General features: G+C 45.6%; 1 protein-coding gene across 1 annotated transcript; it reads right to left on the reverse strand.

The window, feature by feature from the left end:
• Nucleotides 1-4,520: 4,520 nt before the first annotated feature.
• MUC20 (mucin 20, cell surface associated) lies at nucleotides 4,521-16,942 on the reverse strand. The gene is made up of 4 exons (XM_061167930.1): nucleotides 16,709-16,942; nucleotides 9,526-10,917; nucleotides 7,107-7,198; nucleotides 4,521-4,868 (listed from the first exon to the last, which is right to left on the reverse strand). Exons 1-4 carry the CDS (start codon nucleotides 16,806-16,808, stop codon nucleotides 4,800-4,802), a joined length of 1,653 nt encoding a protein of 550 aa, XP_061023913.1. The 5' UTR covers nucleotides 16,809-16,942; the 3' UTR covers nucleotides 4,521-4,799.
• Nucleotides 16,943-22,281: the final 5,339 nt, after the last annotated feature.

Genomic DNA, 22,281 nt, shown 5'->3' on the forward strand with positions numbered 1-22,281 from the left:
AAAAGTTCCACCTGCTGTTGTCCTCATCGTGGCCTTGCATTTTTGCCTTCTGAGTTTGCACTGAGTCACAGGTGACTTTAAACAGGCTGTCTTGTTTAGTCCCCACCCACCTTTGTCTTTATGAAATATGTGGCATCTTCATCTCACATATACACACCTTTGAATCTTAAATAATTGGAGAATTTTCTCCAGGCACTGCTGGTTCTTGCTGGTTTGGTTACATTACTTCTGCTAACTTTGGTCATCTCCAGTAGCTCTCTCTCCCTACCTCTTTCTCTCTCTTTCACACACACACAGAGAAGCACAATTAAACTCTTACACCTTAATTCCTAAATACTTCTATCAATAGTTGGTGTAGCCCATATTTTACAGATGTTTTTGGCTTCCGATATTAGAAATCACCACTGTATGTACATGTATGTCCTTATATGTATGTAATTAAGATTAAATTATCCACTTTAATAGGTATCATCTGTTTCAAAGAAAGGTATCAAAGAAAGGAGAAAAACTATTTTAAAATTGGATTTATGTAACAGCAGTGTTAAATAAGCTTCTCTCCATTCATACCTAACTATAGTGTAGCTTAATTATCTTTTTTTTTCAAATATATATCATTACATTTATCAAATTTAAGAAATTAAATATACATTCTATTACTTCAACACTGAATGCCATTTTCTTACCTTTTAAAGCCCAGTGCTCATATTTCAAGGTCATCTGCTCACATGGCCCATCACCTAAGTCATTCAGCAAATATACAAGTGCTCTCCATGGCTCTGTGCTAGGTTCTGTGGCTACAGAGATGGGTACTATATGGTGCTTTGTCCTGATTTAACAAAACTGTAAATAAATAAATCATGACATAGCATGTTAAGTGTTAAGAAGAAATGAAGAGACTAAGAAACTAACTCCTCTTTAGGGAATTTGAGGAAAGCCACCATGAGGAGGTACTGGATGAACTGGGCTTCTAAGCATGAATAGGAGTTTTCCTCTCCCTACTAACTTTAATCCATGTGGGAAGAGACATCTTTGAATTCCCCAAGGCACACAACATGGTCTTCCTTCTGTTGTTGGTGTTGAACAAATACACTGAAATGAAAGTTTACATTATTTTTGTCCAATCTGCTTTGTAAAACTCCACTCTGCAAAAGGAAGTGGGTCAATTAAATACACATACTCCCCTTATTCAGAGTCATATCCTAGTTGTTATATTTCCTTCTTTTACTTAACAAATATTTACTGAGAGCCTTTTATGTGCCAGGCACTGTCCTAGACACAGGGATACTGCAATGTATAAACTCTTCATTCTAGGTGAAGAAAAAATAATAAGCAAGACAAATAAGGTATGTATTATATCAGGTTGTGATCAGTGTTACAGAGAAAAAGCAGAGGAGAGTGGTCAGTTAGACCCACTAAGAAGGTGGAGGAGGTGGAGGAGTTAACCACGTGAATGTCTGGAGGAGAAGCGTTCTAAGCAGACTGAGCATGCATTAGGACCTGACACATTTGAGGAACAACAAATAAGTCAGTGGGACTCCAGTGCAGTGAGCAAGTTCAAGAGGCTGGAGGAGGTGTGCAGCTCATGTACAGTTTTGCAAGCTACTGTAAGAATATGACTTCTTCTGTGAATGACATGTGAGGATTTAGAGCAAAGGAGTGACGGTCTGCCTTACATTATAGGACAGCTCTGGCTGATGTTCCAGGACTAGACAAGGGGTGAAGGGTAAAGGTAGAGACAGAGAGACCTGTTAGGAAGATGCGAGTCAACCAGGTGAGAGATGATGGCAACTTGGATGAGGGTGAGAGCAGTGGCGATGGGATCACATGCTGAGCACATTTTGATGACACTAGAGTCAACAGAATTTCCTCATGAACCGGATATATAATGTGAAAAGACAAACCCAGAGAAATAAGAAAGAGCTCCTTACAATTGACATTAACTGAGATGAGGAATATTGCTCTTTACAGCATCGGACCTTGCTTCTATCACCAGTCCTATCCACAATTGGGTATTGTTTTTGCTTTGGCTCCATCCCTTCATTCTTTCTGGAGTTATTTCTCAACTGATTTCCAATAGCATATTGGGCACCTACCAACCTGGGGAGTTCCTCTTACAGTATCCTATCAGTTTGCCTTCTCATACTGTTCATGGGGTTCTCAAGGCAAGAATACTGAAATGGTTTGCCATTCCCTTCTCCAGTGGACCACATTCTGTCAGACCTCTCCACCATGACCCGACCATCTTGGGTGGCCCCACACGGCATGGTTTAGTTTCATTGAGTTAGACACGACTGTGGTCCTGTGATCAGATTGGCTAGTTTTCTGTGATTATGGTTTTAGTGTGTCTGCCCTCTGATGCCCTCTCGCAACACCTACCGTCTTACTTGGGTTTCTCTTACCTCGGACGTGGGGTATCTCTTCAAGGCTGCTCCAGCAAAATGCAGCCGCTGCTCCTTAGCTTGGAGGAAGGGTATCTTCTCACAGCAGCCCCTCCTGACCTTGAACGTGGAGTAGCTCCTCTCAGCCTTCCTGCGCCCGGCAGCAGCCGCTCCTTGGAGGTGGGGTTACTCTTCTTGGCCGCTGCCCCTGACCTCAGAGGTGGGTTAGCTCCTCTCGGCCGCCGCTCCTGCGCTGTCGCAGCCTGGCGCTCTCGGTCGCTACCCCTGACCTTGGGCGAGGAGTGGCTCCTCACGGCCACTCTGTCTGCGCGGTCCGTCACAGCCCAGAAAAACATCTATTTCTGCTTTATTGGCTACGCCAAAGCCTTCGACTGTGTGGATCACAATAAACTGTGGAAAATTCTGAAAGAGATGGGAATACCAGAGCACCTGACCTGCCTCTTGAGAAACCTGTATGCAGGTCAGGAAGCAACAGTTAGAACTGGACATGGAACAACAGACTGGTTCCAAATAGGAAAAGGAGTACGTCAAGGCTGTATTTTGTCACCCTGCTTATTTAACTTATATCCAGAGCTCATCAGGAGAAATGCTGGGCTGGAGGAAGCACACACTAGAATCAAGATTGCCGGGAGAAGTATCAATAACCTCAGATATGCAGATGACACCACCCTTATGGCAGAGAGTGAAGAGGAACTAAAAAGCCTCTTGATGAAAGTGAAAGAGGAGAGTGAAAAAGTTGGCTTAAAGCTCAACATTCAGAAAACTAAGATCATGGCATCTGGTCCCATCACCTCATGGGAAATAGATGGGGAGACAGTGGAAACAGTGTCAGACTTTATTTTTGGGGGCTCCAAAATCACTGCGGATGGTGATTGCAGCCATGAAATTAAAAGATGCTTGCTCCTTGGAAGGAAAATTATCACCAACCTAGATAGCATATTATAAAACAGAGACATTACTTTGCCAACAAAGGTCCGTCTGGTCAAGGCTATGGTTTTTCCAGTGGTCATGTATGGATGTGAGAGTTGGACTGTGAAGAAAGCTGAGCGCCAAAAAATTGATGCTTTTGAACTGTGGTGTTGGAGAAGACCCTTGAGAGTCCCTTGGACTGCAAGAAGATCCAATCAGTCCATCCTAAAGGAGATCGGTCCTGGGTATTCATTGGAAGGACTGATGCTGACGCTGAAACTCCAATACTTTGGCCACCTGATGTGAAGAGTTGACTCATTGGAAAAGACCCTGATGCTGGGAGGGATTGGGGGCAGGAGGAGAAGGGGACGACAGAGGGTAAGATGGCTGGATGGCATCACCGACTCAATGGGCATGAATTTTAGTAAACTCTGGGAGTTGGTGATGGGCAGGGAGGCCTGGCGTGCTGCGATTCATGGGGTCGCAGAGAGTCGGACACGACTGAGTGACTGAACTGAACTGAGATGAGGAAGATGCAGGCAGAGCAGGTTTAGGGGTAAGCTGAGTACTTTCATCTTGGAAATATTGAATGTAAGGTGCCCCTTGGTGGAGATCCACTCAGAACCATGCATGTGGAGAGGCTGAACGTATACATTAACAATGGTTTTGTTAGATAAAACTAGACAACTCCAGACAACTAGAGGTGGATTTTAGATGTTTCTTTCCTTCTCCTCCCCTCCTCTTCTCATTTCTTTTTTCTCCTTCCTCAGTCCTTTTGAATTTCTCTAAGCTTTAAAATCAAGTTTTACCTCTATAGTGGAAAGGAAGTCCACATTTAATTTTTAAAAAACAATATGATTTGTGAGTTATGGGGGAGGAATGATTGAGCACTGCTTGTGTCGAGAACTTGAAATTCAAGTCAATTTATCAAGCATTCTCTGTGATCCTATTCCAGGCCAGGTGTTCTGCTAGGTTCAAGGAATCCTGAGATAAATAGATGTGGTTCCTGCTCTGAAGGAGTTCGCAGTTCAGCAGGTCCCAGGGCCAGCACTGTAATCAAAGTTCAAGCCAAGGACCAGACGAGCATGAAGGAGGGAGGTAGTGGTGAAGGTGCACAAAATTCCTGTACCATATAAAGTTATCCCCGAGCCACACCGAGTATACTTTCGATGCAGGATGCAAGCACACAATAGGTGAAAGATGGGTGGTCAGCTCGCTCTTTACTGAAGCACAACACACATGTCAGGGGAAGCCCAAGGTCATCTCTGCAACAAGGTGCAGACCCCCCCCCTCCCTACACACTACCCCCAGGCATACGTGGGCCAGGGTCCCACTCCTGGGTCTGGGTAAGGCTGTGATCTGCTGATCTACATGGGAAACTTCCAGGTACATCTCTGCACAGTAACATGGCTCCAGACGTGGTGGGGCCCAGGTCATAGGCAGCACTGCTCCCTTCCGCATGCAACTGTGCCTAGTTGCAGCTGGTGTTCTTCAGCCACTCCTGACATGCAGCAGGGAGACTTGGACAGGAAACATAAGCACGTCCAGTTTATGGCTGAGCTGTTAGGCAAAAGGAGAAGGTGGTACTTCCAGCCCTTGTGGCCCGCGAGCTCACCACAGGCCAAGGACAGGAAGGGACAGAGGACGTATGAAGAGGCCAGTAACACTTCCTGAGCTTCTTGCAGGCTGGACATAGGCTATGTCATTCCTACCATTTAAATCCCTCAGTAACCTTATAAAGCAGGGACTTCTCTGGGAGCTCTTGCCTGTCAATGCACGAGACGCGGTTCCATCCCTAGTTCAGGAAGAAATCTTAAAGAAGGGAATGGCAACCCACTCCAGTATTCTTGCCCAGGAAAATCCTATGGACAGAGAAGCCTGGTGAGCTATAGCCCAGGGGGTCGCAAGAGAGTTGGACACGATTTAGCGATTGAACAACAAAAAACCTTATAAAGCAGGTTATGTGTGTGTGGGGGGGGGTGTGTGTACGCACATGTGTGTGTGTGCTCAGTAATGTCCAGCTCTTTGCAAACCTTTGGACTGTAGCCTACCAGGCTCCTGTTTCCATACAATATTTCAGACAAGAATACTGGAGTGGGTTGCCATTTCCTCCTCCAGGGGATCTTCCCATCCCAGGGATTGAACCTTCATCTCTGGTGTCTGCTGCATTGCAGAGGGATTCTTTACTGCTGAGTCATCAGGGAAGCCCCATAAAGCAGGTAGTACCAGCCTCATTTTACAAGGGAGGAAAGTAATATGGAGTAACTTACAGAAGTTCACACAATTAGGAACTGGAACTCATACTCAGATCTACCTAACTGCAGAGCTTCTTGTTTGACCTCTGAACTTTCACCAGTAACCAGCTCACAACAGGAACTGATACCCAACAGCTGCCTGGCCTGGTTCCTACACCTCAACTGATCTGCTCCTATCTCCACACCTTCTTTCTGACTCTGAAATAGTTTCCAGTTTGAAGGGTTCAAATCTGACATAGCTCTGGCTGGATTAACACTTGCTACTTGGATTATCACGCCCTGGGAATCTGTCATTTATTTGGCTGTCCCTCTTCAAAACCCCATGCTGTGTTCGTTGTTTAGTTGCTAAGTCATGTCTGACTCTTCTGAGACCCCATGGACTGTAGCCTGCCAGGCTCCTCAGTCCATGGGATTTTCCAGGCAAGAATACTGGAGTGGGTTGCTGTTTCCTTCTCCAGGGGATCTTCGCCACCCAGGGTTCAAACCTGCATCTCCTCCATTGGCAGGCAGATTTTTCACCGCAGACCAACAGGGAAGCCATATTCAGAGACTTTCTTATGGGAGTCCTAAGTCCCTCCTTCCACTAACAGACCTATTGAGCCCAAATATTCCCTCTTCCCATCATTCCTTGGCAGCAAGATGTGGACATAAGGGTTAGGCTAAGCTGACTCATTCTAACCTTCCAGTGACTCACACCATCAAACCGTAATCCCAGAATTCCAGCACTAGAAGCTTTGTCCAGGGATCTGGGTTTTAGGAGAATTTTCCCAGCTTCTACAAATACAGTCTTGATGTCCATCTAGAGCATACATCTATGATTTTTTTTTTCCCCTTCTGTCTAGCATCCCTATTTCTTTTGTGGTCTCTCATTCCATTCCATGTGGTTCAGGTCAGGCTGTCAGTTATGGTAGCCCTTCTACGTCCATGAGATCAGTCCTTCCTTAGGAGGCACTTGGGAGAGATAAGTGCCTTGTGAATCTGGCACTGTCACAACTGCCTTTCCTTACATATGAAAGACTCTGAGGAATGAAGAGAGCAGAGCTAAGAGGGGAAAAGAAAAGGAAAATCCTGATGATCCTGTTTGAGCTTCTGGATCCAGCCAGACCTGAAGCTGGACAGCCATTTCTAGGTTTTTCAGCCAATTCCCTGCCTTTTAAATAAGCTCCGAAGCATTGGGTTGCTGCCATGTGCAACTAAAGTCCTGACTATCTGTCCATTAACAACATTAACCTTCTCCCAGGGACCAGAAAGCCTGATCTTCCTAGGGCCTAAGGAAATTGGGATGAGGGAAAGAATTTTATATATATATATATATATATATATATATATATATATATATCTCAGAGAGGGGAATTTAGTACTCAGAAAAAACAGGCAGAAACAAAGCCAGGGAGAGATTCTTAGATTTCATTCCTAATACTCCACAAGAAACTAGACCCTCCCTAATGTAGCAGCAGCTCTTCTGTATCCTGCAGATCTTCCCCAGCATATCCAAGAACCTCTCGCTTTCCTTCACTCCCCGGCACAAAGAGTGCCTGCTCACCTGATGCATCAGCCTCTCTGCCACTCTGGGGTCAGTGAGGTCTTCAAGGGAGGCCACGCTCAGCCTCAGGAGGAGGAAGCCTCCATCTGCGCCTGCAAGTTGAGAACCGTGAGAAGACAAAAGCATGGGTAAGTCATTTCCGGAATCAAGATGTGAACTGTGGCCCCCAGCTTCTGTCCTTGCTCTGTACATGTGCGCTTACTCTCATGTATAAGTGTGTCTGTGTTCACACAGAGCGTTCCCTCTCTTCACTGCAAAGAGAGGATTCCTTCTCTCCAGTAACCGGACCCATCATAATGTCTTCCCAACAAGAGGGAAGAAAATGAGGAGTAAAGGCCCCCTCCACATGTGGTGAAGTCAAAAGAGTAGTGTGAGGAAGGAGAAATGAAAGTGAATCTAGAATGTTCTGAAGGCCTGGGGGCCCTGGATGAAGCTGTTGGGAACGGGACCAGCCAGAGAAAGGCCACAGAGAAGCTGGTCTCTAAGGGGATGTGCTTGGCCAGTTCGTCCAGCTCTAAGGTGGCAGCTGTCTTTCAATCCAGCCTTCCTGACTTAAAGGCTTTGTAGACAACTTCATTCTTTCCTTGAGCCTTAAGCTTTACCTGCCACCTTTTAGTCAATTCTTCCTATCAGAGTACTATTGGAATTAATCCAGGAATTGCACTTCTAAAACTTTATCCTACAGTAAATAACACAACTGAAAAATGTATTATTTACTGCAGCACTTTTTGTTCATGATAACAAAATACTGGAAATGACCTAAATGTCCATCCAGAAAACACTGGTTAAAGAAATTATGGTAAAACAAAATACCGAGAAACCATACCAAAAGATAGCTTTGTATCAAGAGATCTGTGTTTATCACATGTTCCATTTGCATAAAAAAGAAGGTAGATATTGTCTATAGCTATATGATACAGTATCAATATCTATATTATATTGCTATAATATAAAGATATCTTCCCTCTTCCTTTTTATGCTTCCATGTGCATATTGCATGTCCAGAAGAAGATTCACAACAAAGTGATACCATCAGATACGTATGAAAGGCAAACTGGGTAATAAGGGGACAGCAATAGCAGAAAGACATCTAAGATGTAATCTATGTACCTATTGAAATTTAAATCATGTCAATGTATCATCTAATCAACACATAATAAATGAAATCTTTTTAAAAGAAAAATATTAATACTTTAAGCTTTTAAAATAAAAGCACAACAGGAGACTCTGAGTTTTGGAATCAAGCTGACTTTCATTTGGAATTCCACTGCTACTTTTTTAACAGCCTTTAAATGTATTTCCTCACTTGTCAGTTAGAGTAAGAACACCCACTCCATAAAATGGTTTTGAAGGTTTAGTTAGGGGAAATAACATGCAAAGCGTGCCATCAGAGAGAACCGTCAGCTGCTGCCATGCTTACTGGCTGTGAAATGTTTTTATATCACCTCTGCCTGAAATTCAAAAGATATTCAGTAAGGTGGTTGTGATTAATATTTTTATTTCACCTTCCCAAAAACGCCTGGCGAGCAGAGGATACTGCTGGGATGAGGCATGAGGAAAGATGATGAGAAGTGGAAGTGAAGTCTCCAGGCTGACCAGAAGCTGGGCTGACTGCCGACAAAGGACTTCTTCCCTAAAGAAGTTGTCTCAAGATGTAGCTTTCAACTCCCAAATGTTTGTCCAACTTATTGACTGATTTTTAAGTCACCATTTACACTTGCAAGTGCTGTTTAACTGCTGTCAGGTCTGACTCTTTGCAACCCCATGGACTGTAGCCCGACAGCCTCCTCTGTCTGTGGGATTTCCCAGGCAAGAATACTGGAGTGGGTTGCATTTCCTTCTCCAGGGGATCTTCCCGACCCAGAGATTGAACCTGCTTCTCCGGCTTGACACCTGGGAAGCCCCCACCATTTACGTTACCAGTTCCATAAAGTGCATCCTGTGAGCTAAACTCTCCCAATTTCCACTTGGTGTGGCTCTGGCTGAACCAGAGGCTTTCAGAGCATGAGGACTGTGTCTTTTAAATAAAATTTGGCCCCTCCCTGGTGCACAGTAGTTATTCAACAGCTAACCTCATGGAATGGCAGAACTGGAAAGGACTTCACTGCCACCCCCTCCAAGTACTGGCAGTGAAACTGAGGCTCAGAGGGGAAGGGACCTGGGCCGGGCCTGTCCTACATCACTCAGGGCAAAGACAAGATCCCAAACCATTTCTCCACACTTCTGGTGCTGAACTTTCTCCATACCCTACCTTAATTCTGCTTGTTACTGGTTTTGTTACTAGAACATCATGAAAAGGTGACATGTGAGACAGGGCTCAGAAGAAGCCTCCAGATTCATTTTCCTCTCCCCTATCTCCTTAAACATGCAGAAGCCAAACTCCAAATTCCCAAAGATTACAAGCGGGGGAGCCACTCACCTGGAGTAATATCTGTCCACCTTGTCCAAGCAGTGGTGGCCGGGGTTTTTAAGGGCTTCCCTCCACCTGCGCTGGCTGTTTTCAAGGTCTTCACTGAGTCTGTGGTCTTGGCTGAGGTGACGCTTGTTTCTGAGCTACTACTGGTCGAGGCTGTGATCTTGGTTGAGGAGACACTTGTTTCTAGGGTGCTGTCGGCTGAGGCTGTGGGGCTGCTGTTGGCTGAGGCTGTGGTCTTGGCTGAGGTAACACTTGTTTCTGGGATACTGTCAACCATAGGCAGATGGAAAGAAGGAAGAGAGCTCCTGCTGATGGTGGGAATGGACCCACTGAATGTGCTGTGTGTGGTAGAAGTCTCTGAGGAGGTGGAACTCGTGGTGGAGGTTTCTTCGGAGAAGCTGTAGACCATAGCTGAGAACCCAGCAGGGGAAGTCACTTTGCTTACTGTTGTCGCATCCTCTGTGGAGACTGTAATTATCCCTGAGATACTGGTGTCACTTGTTGTCTCAACAGAGAGGGCTGAGCTTTCTTCCAAAAGGTTCTTGCTGACTGTCACCAAGGTTCCACTTGGGGTAGTGGCCTTGGCTGCTGTCATTTCCTTTTCTGAGGTGCTACTGAGGATGACTGTGACAACAGGTGTGACTGATTCTGTGGCGTGGGCTATTGTCCAGGTCTCAACAGAGGTTGTGTTCCTGGTAAGGTGTGATTTTGCTTCAGTGGAGTCAGGCAAGGCTGACCTCTCAGAGGTGGTCAGGGCCTGTCCTCCTGTGGAGCTGTGATCTATGTGTGAGGTCCCAGGGATGGCGGCAGTTGATTCTGTTTCCATAACTCTGCAGTTGATCACCTTGATGTTGGTGATGCAGGTAACCAAGGCTTTAGTCAGAGCAGTGATGTCTGCTGACAGGGCTTGTGAGGTGGTGACAGCTGGAACTGAGCTGTCAGAGGAGGCACTGCTCTCTGAGGATAGGGCCTCAGCTTCAGAAATGTAAGTGAATTTCAAGATTCTCTTTGCTTCTTCAGAGCTGTCAAAAGTGCAAAGGTTCTCAAAGACAACTTTCCAGAGCTCACTGCCTATGACAGTGGTCCTTACACATCCCATGGGGCTGCCACTTGTGGATGATGTTGCCATGGGAGTAGTGATCACAGCCATGAACTTGGAAGGCTTTCTTGTCATGAGAGCCATGGTCTTGTCTTCCCTGGTCTCTGCTTCTGAAACAGTGCCGCCTCTGATGAAGGTCCTGTCAGAGGTTTGGGTGCTCAGGGTTTGAGTTTCCCGAGAGGCGTGGTTTGGCACAGAGGGATCAGTGAGGTCAGTAGCCTGAAAGACTTCCTCTGAGCTTGTCCAGACCTCCGGAGTCACAGCGGGCACTTCTGTGTGGCCTGATCCACTGGGACCTGTATTGGGTAAAAGCAACTCTGTGAGCTGTGAATCCCAGGGCACTGACTTGACACAGGCTCTTAGATTTATCCCTGGGCACTACTGGGAGGAAGCAGGGAGGAGGGATCATTTGACCTTATTTTTCAACTATATTTTCAAGGAAGAGGAGGCAATATTGGGAAGGCAGCCCATGTAGCAGCCATGGAACTGGGATTGCCCTGGCTGAGGTCCTCTGATGGCCCACTTGAGGCAAGCCAGCCCCCAAATCGAGACCCTTATTGGTCTGAAGTCATCAAAGTGAAAGTGTGGGCCAGGATCCCACTTCAAGAGGGAGCAAAGAAAATCAGAAGATCCAAATGAACCAAGAACTGTGGAGCAGGAACCACAACTCTCAGAACTTTCTGAAAGAATCCTTGTCACCTTCCTATCGATTTTTTGGAGCGAACTTCAGGAGTAGTGAAGGACAGAGACGCCTGGCATGTTGTAATCCACGGGGTCACAAAGAGTCAGACACAATTTAGTGACTGAACAACAACTCCATAGGGCAGAATGTCTCTGCTCGCTTGAATGACCCTCTGAGGTCGTGTGAGTGAAAGGCCAGCAGCCATTTGTTCCCCAGGGGAGGCTGCAGCAGGATTATTTATGAGCCGATAGATGCCTCTCCTGTCTGTCGAGGGGGAGGGGCTGAGGTATCTCTTGAGGCTGCTGCTGCTAAGTCGCTTCAGTCGTGTCCAAATCTGTGCGACTCCATAGACGGCAGCCCACCAGGCTCCTCCGTCCCTGGGATTCTCCAGGCAAGAATACGGGAGTGGGTTGCCATTTCCTTCTCTGATCTCTTGAGGAGGGTTGCCAAATTTAGCAACTAAAAATGCAGGCTGCCCAGTTAAATTTGTCAGATAAATAAAGAATAATGCTAATGATAAATATTTTTTAGTATGTGTATTTGTCATGTAATATTTGTTGTTGTTCAGTGCCTCAGTTCTGTCTGACTCTTTTTGACCCCATGGACTGTGGCACGCCAGGCTTCCCTGTCCTTAACCATCTCCCAGAGCTCGTTCAAACTTACATCCATTGAGTCAGTGATGCCATCCAACCATCTCATCCTCTGTCGTCCCCTTCTCCTCCTGCCTTCAAACTTTCCCAGCATCAGGGTCCTTTCTAATGAGTTGGCTCTTTGTATTAGGTGGCCAAAGTACTTCAGCATCACAGTCCTTCCAATGAATATTCAGGGTTGATTTCCTTTATGATTGACTGGTTTGATCTTCTTGCAGTCCAAAGGACTCTCAAGAGTCTTCTCCAACACGACAGTTCAAAAGCATCAGTTCTTTGGCACACTGCCTTCTTTATGGTCTCTCACATCCATACATGACTACTGGAAAAACCAAAACTTTGACTATACAGACCTTGGTAGGCAAAGTAATGTCTCTGCTCTTTAATATGTTGTCTAGGCTTGTCACAGCTTTTCTTTCAAGGAGAAGCATCTTTTAATTTCATGGCTGCGGTCACCATCTGCAGTGATTTTGGAGCCCAAGAAAATAAAGTCTGTCACTGTTTCCATTGTTTCCGTATCTATTTGCCATAAAGCAATGGGACTGGATGCCATGTTCTTCATTTTTTGAATGTTGAGTTGAATGTTGAGTTGAATGTTGAGTTGAATTTTGAATGTTGAGTGAAAAACCAGCTTTTTCACTCTCCTCTTTCACCTTCATCAAGAGACTCTTTAATTCCTCTTCACTTTCTGCCATAAGGGTGGTGTAATCTGAATATCTGAGATTATTGATAGTCCTCCCGGGAATCTTGATTCCAGCTTGTACTTCATGTAGCCTGGCATTTCATATGATGTATTCTGCATAAAAGTTAAATAAGCAGGATGACAATATACAGCTTTGATATACTCCTTTCCCAATTTTGAACCAGTCTGTTGTTCCATGTCCAGTTCTAACTGTTGCTTCCTGACCTGCATACAGGTTTCTCAGGAGGCAGGTCAGGGGGTCTGGTATTCCTATCTCTTTAAGAATTTTCCACAGTTTGTTGTGATCCACACAGTCAAAGGCTTTAGCATAATCAATGGAGCAGAAGTAGATGTTTTTCTGGAATTCTGTTGCTTTTCTATGCTCCAATGGATGTTGGCAATTCGATCTCTGGTTCCTCTTCCTTTTCTAAATCCAGCTTGAACATCTGGGAGTTCATGGTTCACTTACTGTTGAAGCCTAGCTTGGAGAATTTTGAGCATTACTTTTCTAACATGTGAAAGGAGTGCAATTGTGTGGTAGTTTGAACATTCTTTGGTATTGCCCTTCTTTGGGACTGGAATGAAAACTGACCTTTTCCAGTCCTGTGGCCACTGCCGAGTTTTCCAAATTTGCTGGCATAGTGAGTGCAGCACTTTCACAGTATCATCTTTAAAGATTTGAAATAGCTCAGTTGAAATTCCATCATCTCCACTAGCTTTGTTTGTTGTGGTGCTTCCTAAGGCCCACTTGATTTCGCACTCCAAGATGTCTGGCTCTAGGTCAGTGATCACACCATTGTGGTTATCTGGGTCATTAAGATCTTTTTTGTATAGTCGTTCTGTGTATTCTTGCCACCTCTTCTTAATATCTTCTGTTTCTGTTAGATCCATACCATTTCTCTCCTTTATTGTGCCCATGTTTGCATGAAATGTTTCCATGGTATCTCTAATTTTCTTAAAGAGATCTCTAGTCTTTCCCATTCTATTGTTTTCTTCTATTTCTTTGCATTGTTCACTTAGGAAGGCTTTCTCATCTCTCCTTGCTATTCTTTGGAACTCTGCATTCAGACGGGTATATCTTTCCTTTTCTCCTTTGCCTTTTGCTTCTGTTCTTTTCTCAGCTATTTGTAAGGCCTCATCAGACAACCATTTTGCCTTTTTACATTTCTTTTTCTTGGGGATGGTTTTGATCACCGCCTCCTGTACATGTAATATTTAAGACATACTGAAAAAGTCATTACCTGAAATTCAAGTTTGCCATGTGTTTTATCTGGTAACCCTACTCTTGGAAGGAAAAGATAAAAGCATATGCACACTTTTGGAGGGTTCTGATGGTTTAAGATGGCCTTTTCTGAGACCTACTGTCCCAGAAGTACCCAAGGACCCACAGGAAGGCCAGGGCCATTTGGTCATCTCTACCCAGGATATCAGAAGAGGCTCTTGGCTTGTCCTCTTGTGTCTCCCACTGGATGATGACGGAACACTGGGCTAAGAAGCAAGAGACTGCGCTCTAGTCATAGCTGTGTTGCCTGCTAGCTGGAGTCTGATGATTTACTGGTGCAAATCCTGACTCTGTCTCCTACCAGTGAGCGTCTCCTACCTGCCTAGTCATGAGGGTGAGCACCAGAGAGGAAGGGGAATACGGCTTCCGTTCCTAAGCCTTCCGGGAGTCATTAAGCATCCCTCCCCGACCATGTCCTCTCAAGGAGTCACCTGAAATCACACAACCTACTTTCATACAGCGAGAGTTTCAGGCTGTACCCACATGCTGATTATGTGGTCATGGCCCTCGTTCTCATTGCCCATTCAGTGTTGTCTACCTACACACACAACTCACACTTTTGCAGGAATATACTTGCTTCTCCTCACTTCAGTTTCTCTGAGGCTCCTCAGTCCCCATAGCTGGAGGCAGAGCTTGTCTGCGGCAGCCCACACAGCCTGAAACCCCACCATGGGGTCTGATGCTGAATTCCCCTGACACATTTTCTTCCTTTCTTGGGAGCCCAGTGGTGTTATCCTGCTGTGGAACCTCCTCAGGCTTCCCAAACCCATCGCCTGTTCGTCTTCGGGGCTCTTACAACCCCCAACCCAACTCTCTTACCTGCCCAGGGTCTTCTCAAACAGAGCAAAGCCCATCCTGGCCCTTAATAGCTCTAGAGTGCTGCAGCTCTCCTGAACCATTCCTCAAATCAAACTTGGGGAGAGGAAAGCATGTGGACTTTGGACCCAGAATTCCAGTCCCCTCTCCTCAGTTTCCTTGCCGCTTACCAAACTTGTGATCCGGCCAAGTCTCCCGGCTCCATGCCTGCATTGTCCCATCTGTACAGTGGAGCTTGAGGTACCTGTTTCACTTGGTTGGAAACACTACATTAAATGTGAAGCACACACTTGGGAGATAATGAGTGCAGGGGGGCAGTGTGGTCCAGTGGTTAGGCATGATGTGTGGAATAAACTCCTGGCTCTGCAGAGTTACTTCATGCTGGTTAGAAGCCTCACTTGGGCTCCTCACTTGGGGGGCAGGGGATAAATGAGGGTGAGAATGTATCTCTCACAAGGTTATTGTGAGGATTAAAAAGCTAGTGACAGGGGTATATGCAAAATCTCTGTACCTTCCTCTCCATTTTGCTGTGAAACTAAAACTGCTCTAAAAAAATTAAGTTTCGAAAGACAATGTGTGATAATGATGTGTCACTGTAGATTCCTCAGTTGTAACCCATGTATATTTCTGGTGAGAGATGTTGATAATGGAGGGGGTAGTGAGAAGATGGGAGACAAGGCCTCTTTATTTTATTTTATTTTATTTTTTATTAGCTGGAGGCTAATTACTTCACAGACAAGGCCTCTTTAGAAATCTTTGTACTTTCTGCTCAGTTTTGCTGTGAACCTAAAACTGCTCTAAAAAATACAGTCTATTTTTACAAAAGATAATGCATGTGACAAGCTTGGCATCATTTCTATTACAGGTCAGTGTTCATTCTTTTCTTTCACAAAAGCCCTGCCTCTCTCAGAATCTACCCTCCACAAGCCATCTGTGACTTTCCAAGCAAAAACAGGTTTTTACAACAAGCACCTACTATATAACACAGGGAACTCTGATCAATGTCATGTGACAGCTTGGATGGGAGGGGAGTTTGGGGAGAACGGATACATGTATATGTATAGCTGAGTCATTTTGCTGTGCGCCTGAAGCTATCACAACATTCTCAATCAACTATACTCCAATATAAAAATTTTAAAAATTTAATGGACTTTTAAAGGAAATCTGTGCTAAAACATTAACTTGAAGGAGGAAGAATCTTGTCAAGCTACATTCTTTGGCTTTAATCAGATTTGTCACCAGCCTACACCCTCAGACTCCCTATTCTTCCCTCCACACACACTCACACCCGCACAGGCATAAAAACAAACCCATAGCAACCTCACATTTGCATGGACTGCAGCGTTACATGCTTTTAAGCTGACCCTTTGCCACTGTGTATTCTTTATCAATAACAGTCATACTTCAAGTGGGACTTCCCAGGTGGCTCAGTGGTAAGAATCCATCTGCCAAGGTAGGAGCCGAAGGAGATGTGCGTTTGATCCCTGGATTGAGAAGATGCCCTGGAGAAGGAAATGGCAACCCACCCTAGTATTCTTGCCAGGATAATCCTATGGACAGAGGAGTCCATGGGGTCACAAAAAGCCATATACGACCGAGAACACACACACCCAATACTGCAAGTATAGTTTTATGCGTGCTCAGTCGCTTCAGTCATGTCCAACTCTTTGCAACCCTAGGGACTGAAGCCCACCAAGCTCCTCTGTCCATGGGATTCTCCAGGCAAGAATACTGGAGTGGGTTACCATGCCCTCCTCCAGGGGATCTTCCTGGCTCAGAGAGTCTGACCCACATCTCTTATGTCTCCTGCATTGGCAGGCAGGTTCTTTGCCACTAGCACCACCTGGGAAGGCTGTATAGCTTTTTGATTGATTGTAACTAACCCAAGAGAGCTACTTACACCCACAAAGAGCTGTAGTATAGAAACTCCCACCTAGAGTCAGGAGAGAAGCCCACAGGCAGCCTCTCACCTCCTTACCTGCAGAGCTCCTGGGGGCCCCAGCCTCCCAGCAGCAGAAGAAAAGGGGCAGAGCCAGACACCAGAGAAAGCTCATCATAGCTGGGACTCCAGCCACCATTGCCAGCAGCTCTGCCCACTCCTCTCACTGCCGACTTTTCCTGCTTCCTCAACCTGCGGAGGCTGGGCGGGCCACCTGCCCAGGTGTGACTGGCTAGTTTCCAGGATGCAGCCAGGTGATCTCAAGTGCACAGGCCGAGAGCTGGCAGTTTGTGTGTCAGGACTGACAAGGAGCCAACCCTCCTGCCCCGCTTGCCCACTGACTCCTCCTCCCTAAGGTTTGAAGATACGGAATCCTTTCCACTGTGATATTCACACCCTGGTTCCTGCAGCCAGGGAAACCATGGCAGAAAGTGTTTCATACATGCTCCCCCTTCCCACAAGCTTTCCCCTCTCCCCACCTTGTGCATGGAACTTTGACTTCTAGTTAGAGAGACATGGGTTTTATTCCTAATTCTGGATTTATTACCTCTATGAACGTGAAAATGAAAGTCTCGCTCAATAGTGTCCGACTCTTTGAGACCCCATGGATTATACAGTCCATGGAATTCTCCAGGCTGGAATACTGGAGTGGATAGCCTTTCCTTTCTCCAGGGGATCTTCCCAACCCAGGGATCGAACCCAGGCCTCCCATGTTGCAGGCGGATTCTTTACCAGCTGAGCCTCAGGGAAGCCCTAATACCTGTATGGTCAAGGGCAAACTAAAGAGCTTTCTGAACCTCAACCTCTTGATCTGTAAAATGGGCCTAATCCTTAAATTACTGGGCTGTTTTTTGAGGATCACACGCAATAAAAAGGCTCTAACATAGCACCTACATACTTGGTGCTTATTGAAAACACATACATTTTAAGGACTCAATAAACGAACCCTGATGTACACTCGAATCCTCAAGTCATAGGAGGAACAGCCCTCTAAGGTTTGCAGGAGACAACTCTCTAGTGTGGGGAAGGACTCTGATCCCTAACATCCTTCTGTCTTTACATCCTGGGATCCTACATCCCAGCCAGAGGCAGGATCATGTCCTGGGCCAGCCAGTAGGTGCAGGGCAGGGAGAGTACACCTCGAAGAAGGGAAACAGTATGTGGGCCGGTCTGAGTCCCCAGACCTGGGAAGGGGGACACTGAAGGTAATGACTGAGGGAAGTTTGGGGATTTGGCCACAAGAAGGGGAATGAGGCTGCAGAATATACTTCCAAATGTCCCAGTGAAGAATCTTATCCCCTCGAAGGGGCCAGGACGTAGGCTGTTATGGCCATAGCCAGAGGCCAGACAAGGTACCTTGGGAGTCTCAGGGTCAGAGTTTTGTGGAGAAAGCAGTTCTAGAGCAGAGGAAAGCTTGTTGGACAAGCATCAAGAAATCACAAAAATCTCATGGCTGGAAGGAACTTTAAAGTGGAATCCAGAAGGTCTAGGTTCTGTTTCCAGGTCCTTCCTTAATTATGGCCTAGGGGCTGTGTGATCTTGGACAAGTTATTTGGCTTCTCTGGGCCTCTGTCATGGCCTCTGAGGTCATCCTGGCCATGATGGCTGAGGTTCTACTTCATGTAAGACACTGCCTTCTAGAATTTCACCCTGGGGACTTCCCTGGCAGTCCAGTGGTTAAGACTTCTCAATTACAATGCAGAGCGTTTGGGTTGGATCCGTGACTGGGGAATAAGATCCCACATGCCATGAAGCATGGCCAAAAGATTGTTAAAAATAAACTAAAAACAGAACCTCCCCCATGTTGGGATAAAGGGCTCTGTGGCCTGGAAGGAGAAGGAAGTCATTCTAGGGCATGGGGTTGGGGTGAGGGGGTTGGGCAGGAAGACTCAATGAGAGGAGACCAAGGGGGTCTGTCTGGGACTCAGCCCAGCACTTGGGATCAGGGATCCTGGACCCCTGTTCTAACCACACTGTTTATCTGTAGAGTCTTCCTGCTAGGTTGAGCCCTTCCACCATCCTGCTCAACCTCAGTCCTTCACTTTATAAAATGGGAGAATGAATTTTCCCTTGGAGGAGTTTAGGAGGCCCTGGGGCCACAGCAAAGACCTGAATTCTGTTTGATCAGATCTAGTAATGAGTCTAGCGGTCTGCAGTCCATGGTGTCTCAAAGAGTCAGACTCGACTGAGTGACTGAGCATGCACATAGTAATGAGTGAGTGATTTCGTGTGAAGTTTCACCCTTGAGAAAACAGAGGAGAAATTCAGCAAGAATATGCTACTTTCTGCCACCTCCCTCTCCTCCTGACCCACCTGTCTGCCCCACCCCAGTGAGGAAAGAGACTTCCTCATTCCAGCAGCTGGTGGCTTAAACTACAGACCCAGGTACTCCAGGTGCCCTTTTCACCCTGCCACTGTGGAATTTCCTTCTCCATTTCCTTTTTCTTTTCATCATCTAGTAATCAACAGCTCAGCTCCAGCCCAGTTGCCTATGATGGGATCTAACCAGGAATCTACTAGAAGGGAAGCCTGACTGAATGCTTTCCTGGGTTTTGCTGAATTTTGTCAGTCCATCTTCCTTTGTACCTGGGGGAATTTCCACGGATGGACATATGACTGTTGACCTTGAGGCCATAACAGTCTTAACAAGAAAGCTCCTGAACATTTTGTTCAGCCCAATTCAGGTCTCACTCTGAATGAGCATAGGAGGCTAGTTTTATTAATTTAGCAAACATGTGTGGAGCGCCTTACTAGATGTCAGACACTGTTCTAGGCACCCAGGGTACATCACTGAGTAAAACAGATCCCTGCCCTTGTGGAACTAACTCCCCGGTGAACCAAGAGAGTTCAAACGATAAACATAATAAGTAAGTGAATGGTATAGGGATGAGTATTATGGAATATTATGAATATTATGGGGAAAAGCGGGGAAAAGATAGGTAAGAAGAACCTGGTGTGTGTGTGGCATGCAGAGATGAGGGGCAGGTGGCAGTATTAAATAACACCATGGGATCTGAGCCATGACTCCAAGTTGATGAGAAAGTCAGTCAAGTGGATACATGGGGAAGAACACTCCAGACAGCAGAACTCATAGGAAAGATCCAGAGACTAAGGCAGAATCTAGATCAAGAAACAGCAAAGAGCCCATGTGGCTGGAGCCTCATGAGAGAGCAGAGTTGGGGGTCGGGGGAGCAGGGTGATAAGGCATGGGTGATAAAGGGCCTTGCCAGCCTTGGGGGGTGGTCTCTGAATGAGCTGGAAGCAGCCCTTGGGGAGTTTTGAGCTGTGGAGTGATGAAATCTGACTTGGGATTTGGAAGGACCACTCTGGCAGCCCTGTGCTGAAACAGAAACTGGGAGTTAGGAGGTTTTGTCCTAATCCAGGTGAAAGACGAGGGTGGCTCTGCCATGATGGTGTCAGAGGAGGTAGTGAGAGTCAATCAGATTCTGGATATGTTTGGTTTTTTTTTTCCTGGATATGTTTTGAAAGTAGAGCTGACGTGATTTCTTGCTAGATTGATGAGAGCTGTCAAAGGAAAAGAGAAGTCAAGAAAGCTACAGATTTCTCAACCTGAACCAATGGAAGGATGGAGTTGTCATTTGGGTCTGGCTTTCTCATCAAGAATGTTTAGAACTCCCTCCTCCTCAATAAGCCAGTGCACATTTTAGGGATGAATTCAACTCAAGACAAGGGTATCCACTAAAGCCTAAGCACTGGCCTGCAAAGGGTCTGATAAAAGAGTTAACCCAGTAAAACAGCCTTGAAATATAAGGTTCTAGATCTGCTAGGCCACTGAACTATAGCATAGCCCCATAGGCCACAGAAAACAAGTTCTGTGTTTGTTGGGAGGCAAACCTTTTTCCTCTTCCAACCTGGGTCCAGTGACTGGAGGCGAGCTAACTGAGAAAAGAGAGATGAACAGGAGAAGAGATAAAGTTTACTTACACGTGCACCACAGAGCTGTTCAGTAAAGAGTAACTCACTGAATAACCAGAGATAAAGGTTTCTACACCACCCTTAACAAAGGCACAGAGCTTAGCACTTCTGTGGGAAAACATGGAAGGTATTATTGGTGGCCTGTCTCCATGGCAGCTGAAATTGGCTGGAAAATCCCTTGGACAGGGATTAATGGCAGCTGTATTTTTAGAAGGCTCTGCTTTAGTCAGATAAGAGAAGTTCAGATAACATTTATTTCTGCATCTTCTGTAGGTCAAATGTTTCCTCTTTTAAATAATCTTTATGGGACTTCCCTGGTGGTCTAGTGACTAAGACTCCAAGTTCCCAATGCAGGGGCCCAAGGTTCGACCCCTGGTCAGGGGAGTAAATCCCTGCAACTAAGAGTTCCAATACCAAAACTTAAGATCCTAACTCAATGTAGCCAAATAAATGAATTTTTAAAATATCAATCTTTTACCAACTCTGTGGGTCTGAGTGAGTCTCCACAGGTACCAAATGTGTAGATAAAGAGAGGTGGGAGGAAGCATCTAAGTTTGCAAAGCCCTGAGAACAGACCCCTCTATACCCTAACCTCAATTTCCTTCTTGGGTTATAGCACGGAAGCCTCTGTTTCTGGGGAGCCCTCTCTTCCTTCATTTATTTTATTAGGGTATAGCCCACATAGAGTTATCTCAAGTAGTATACAGCTTGGTGAATTCTTAAAACTCAGCATTCAAAAAACTAAGATCATGTCATTCAGTCCCATCACTTCATGGCAAATAGATGGGGGAAAAATGGAAACAGTGGCAGACTTTATTTTCTTGGGCTCCAAAATCACTGTGGACAGTGACTGCAACCATGAAATTAAAACATGCTTTCTCCATGAAAGGAAAGCTATGACAAACCTAGACATCATATTAAAAGGCAGAGACATTCCTTTGCCAACAAAGGTCCATATAGTCAAAGCCACAGTTTTTCCAGTTGTCAAGTATGGATGTGAGAGTTGGACCATAAAGAAGGCTGAATGCCAAATAACTGATGCTTTCAAACTGCAGTACTGGAGAAGACTCTTGAGAGTCCCTTGAAAAGCAAGGAGATCAAACCACTCAATCCTAAAGGAAATCAATCCTGTATATTCTTCGGAAGGACTGATGCTGAAGCTCCAATAACTTTGGCCACCTGATGTGAAGAGCTGACTCATTGGAAAAGACCTTGATGTTGAGAAACATTAAGGGTAGGAGGAGAAGGGAGCGACAGAGTATGAGACGGTTGGATGGCATCACCGCCTCAATGGACATGAGTTTGAGCAAACTTCAGGAGACAGTGAAGGACAGGGAAGCCTGGTATGCTCCAATCCATGGGGTTGCAAAGAGCTGGACATGAGTGACTGAACTGAACTGAACACCCAGGATGCATTCACTACTCAGATCAGGATATAGGATGTTGTCAACATCTCAGTAGGCTCCTTGTGTCCATTTCCAGTCAATATCTCTCCAAAGACCACCCTTCTCACCTCTATCACTGAAAACTATTTCTGCCTATTTTTGAACTTCGTATAAATGGGACTATGCATACATAATTTCTTGCATCTGGTTTCTTAACATTATGCCTGGGAAATTCACCCATGTTGTTGTATATAACAGTGATTCATTCTTTTTTTGTTTTTAGGTAGTATC

Source organism: Dama dama, chromosome 19 (assembly GCF_033118175.1).
Source record: "Dama dama isolate Ldn47 chromosome 19, ASM3311817v1, whole genome shotgun sequence".
Classification (NCBI taxonomy): domain Eukaryota; kingdom Metazoa; phylum Chordata; class Mammalia; order Artiodactyla; family Cervidae; genus Dama; species Dama dama.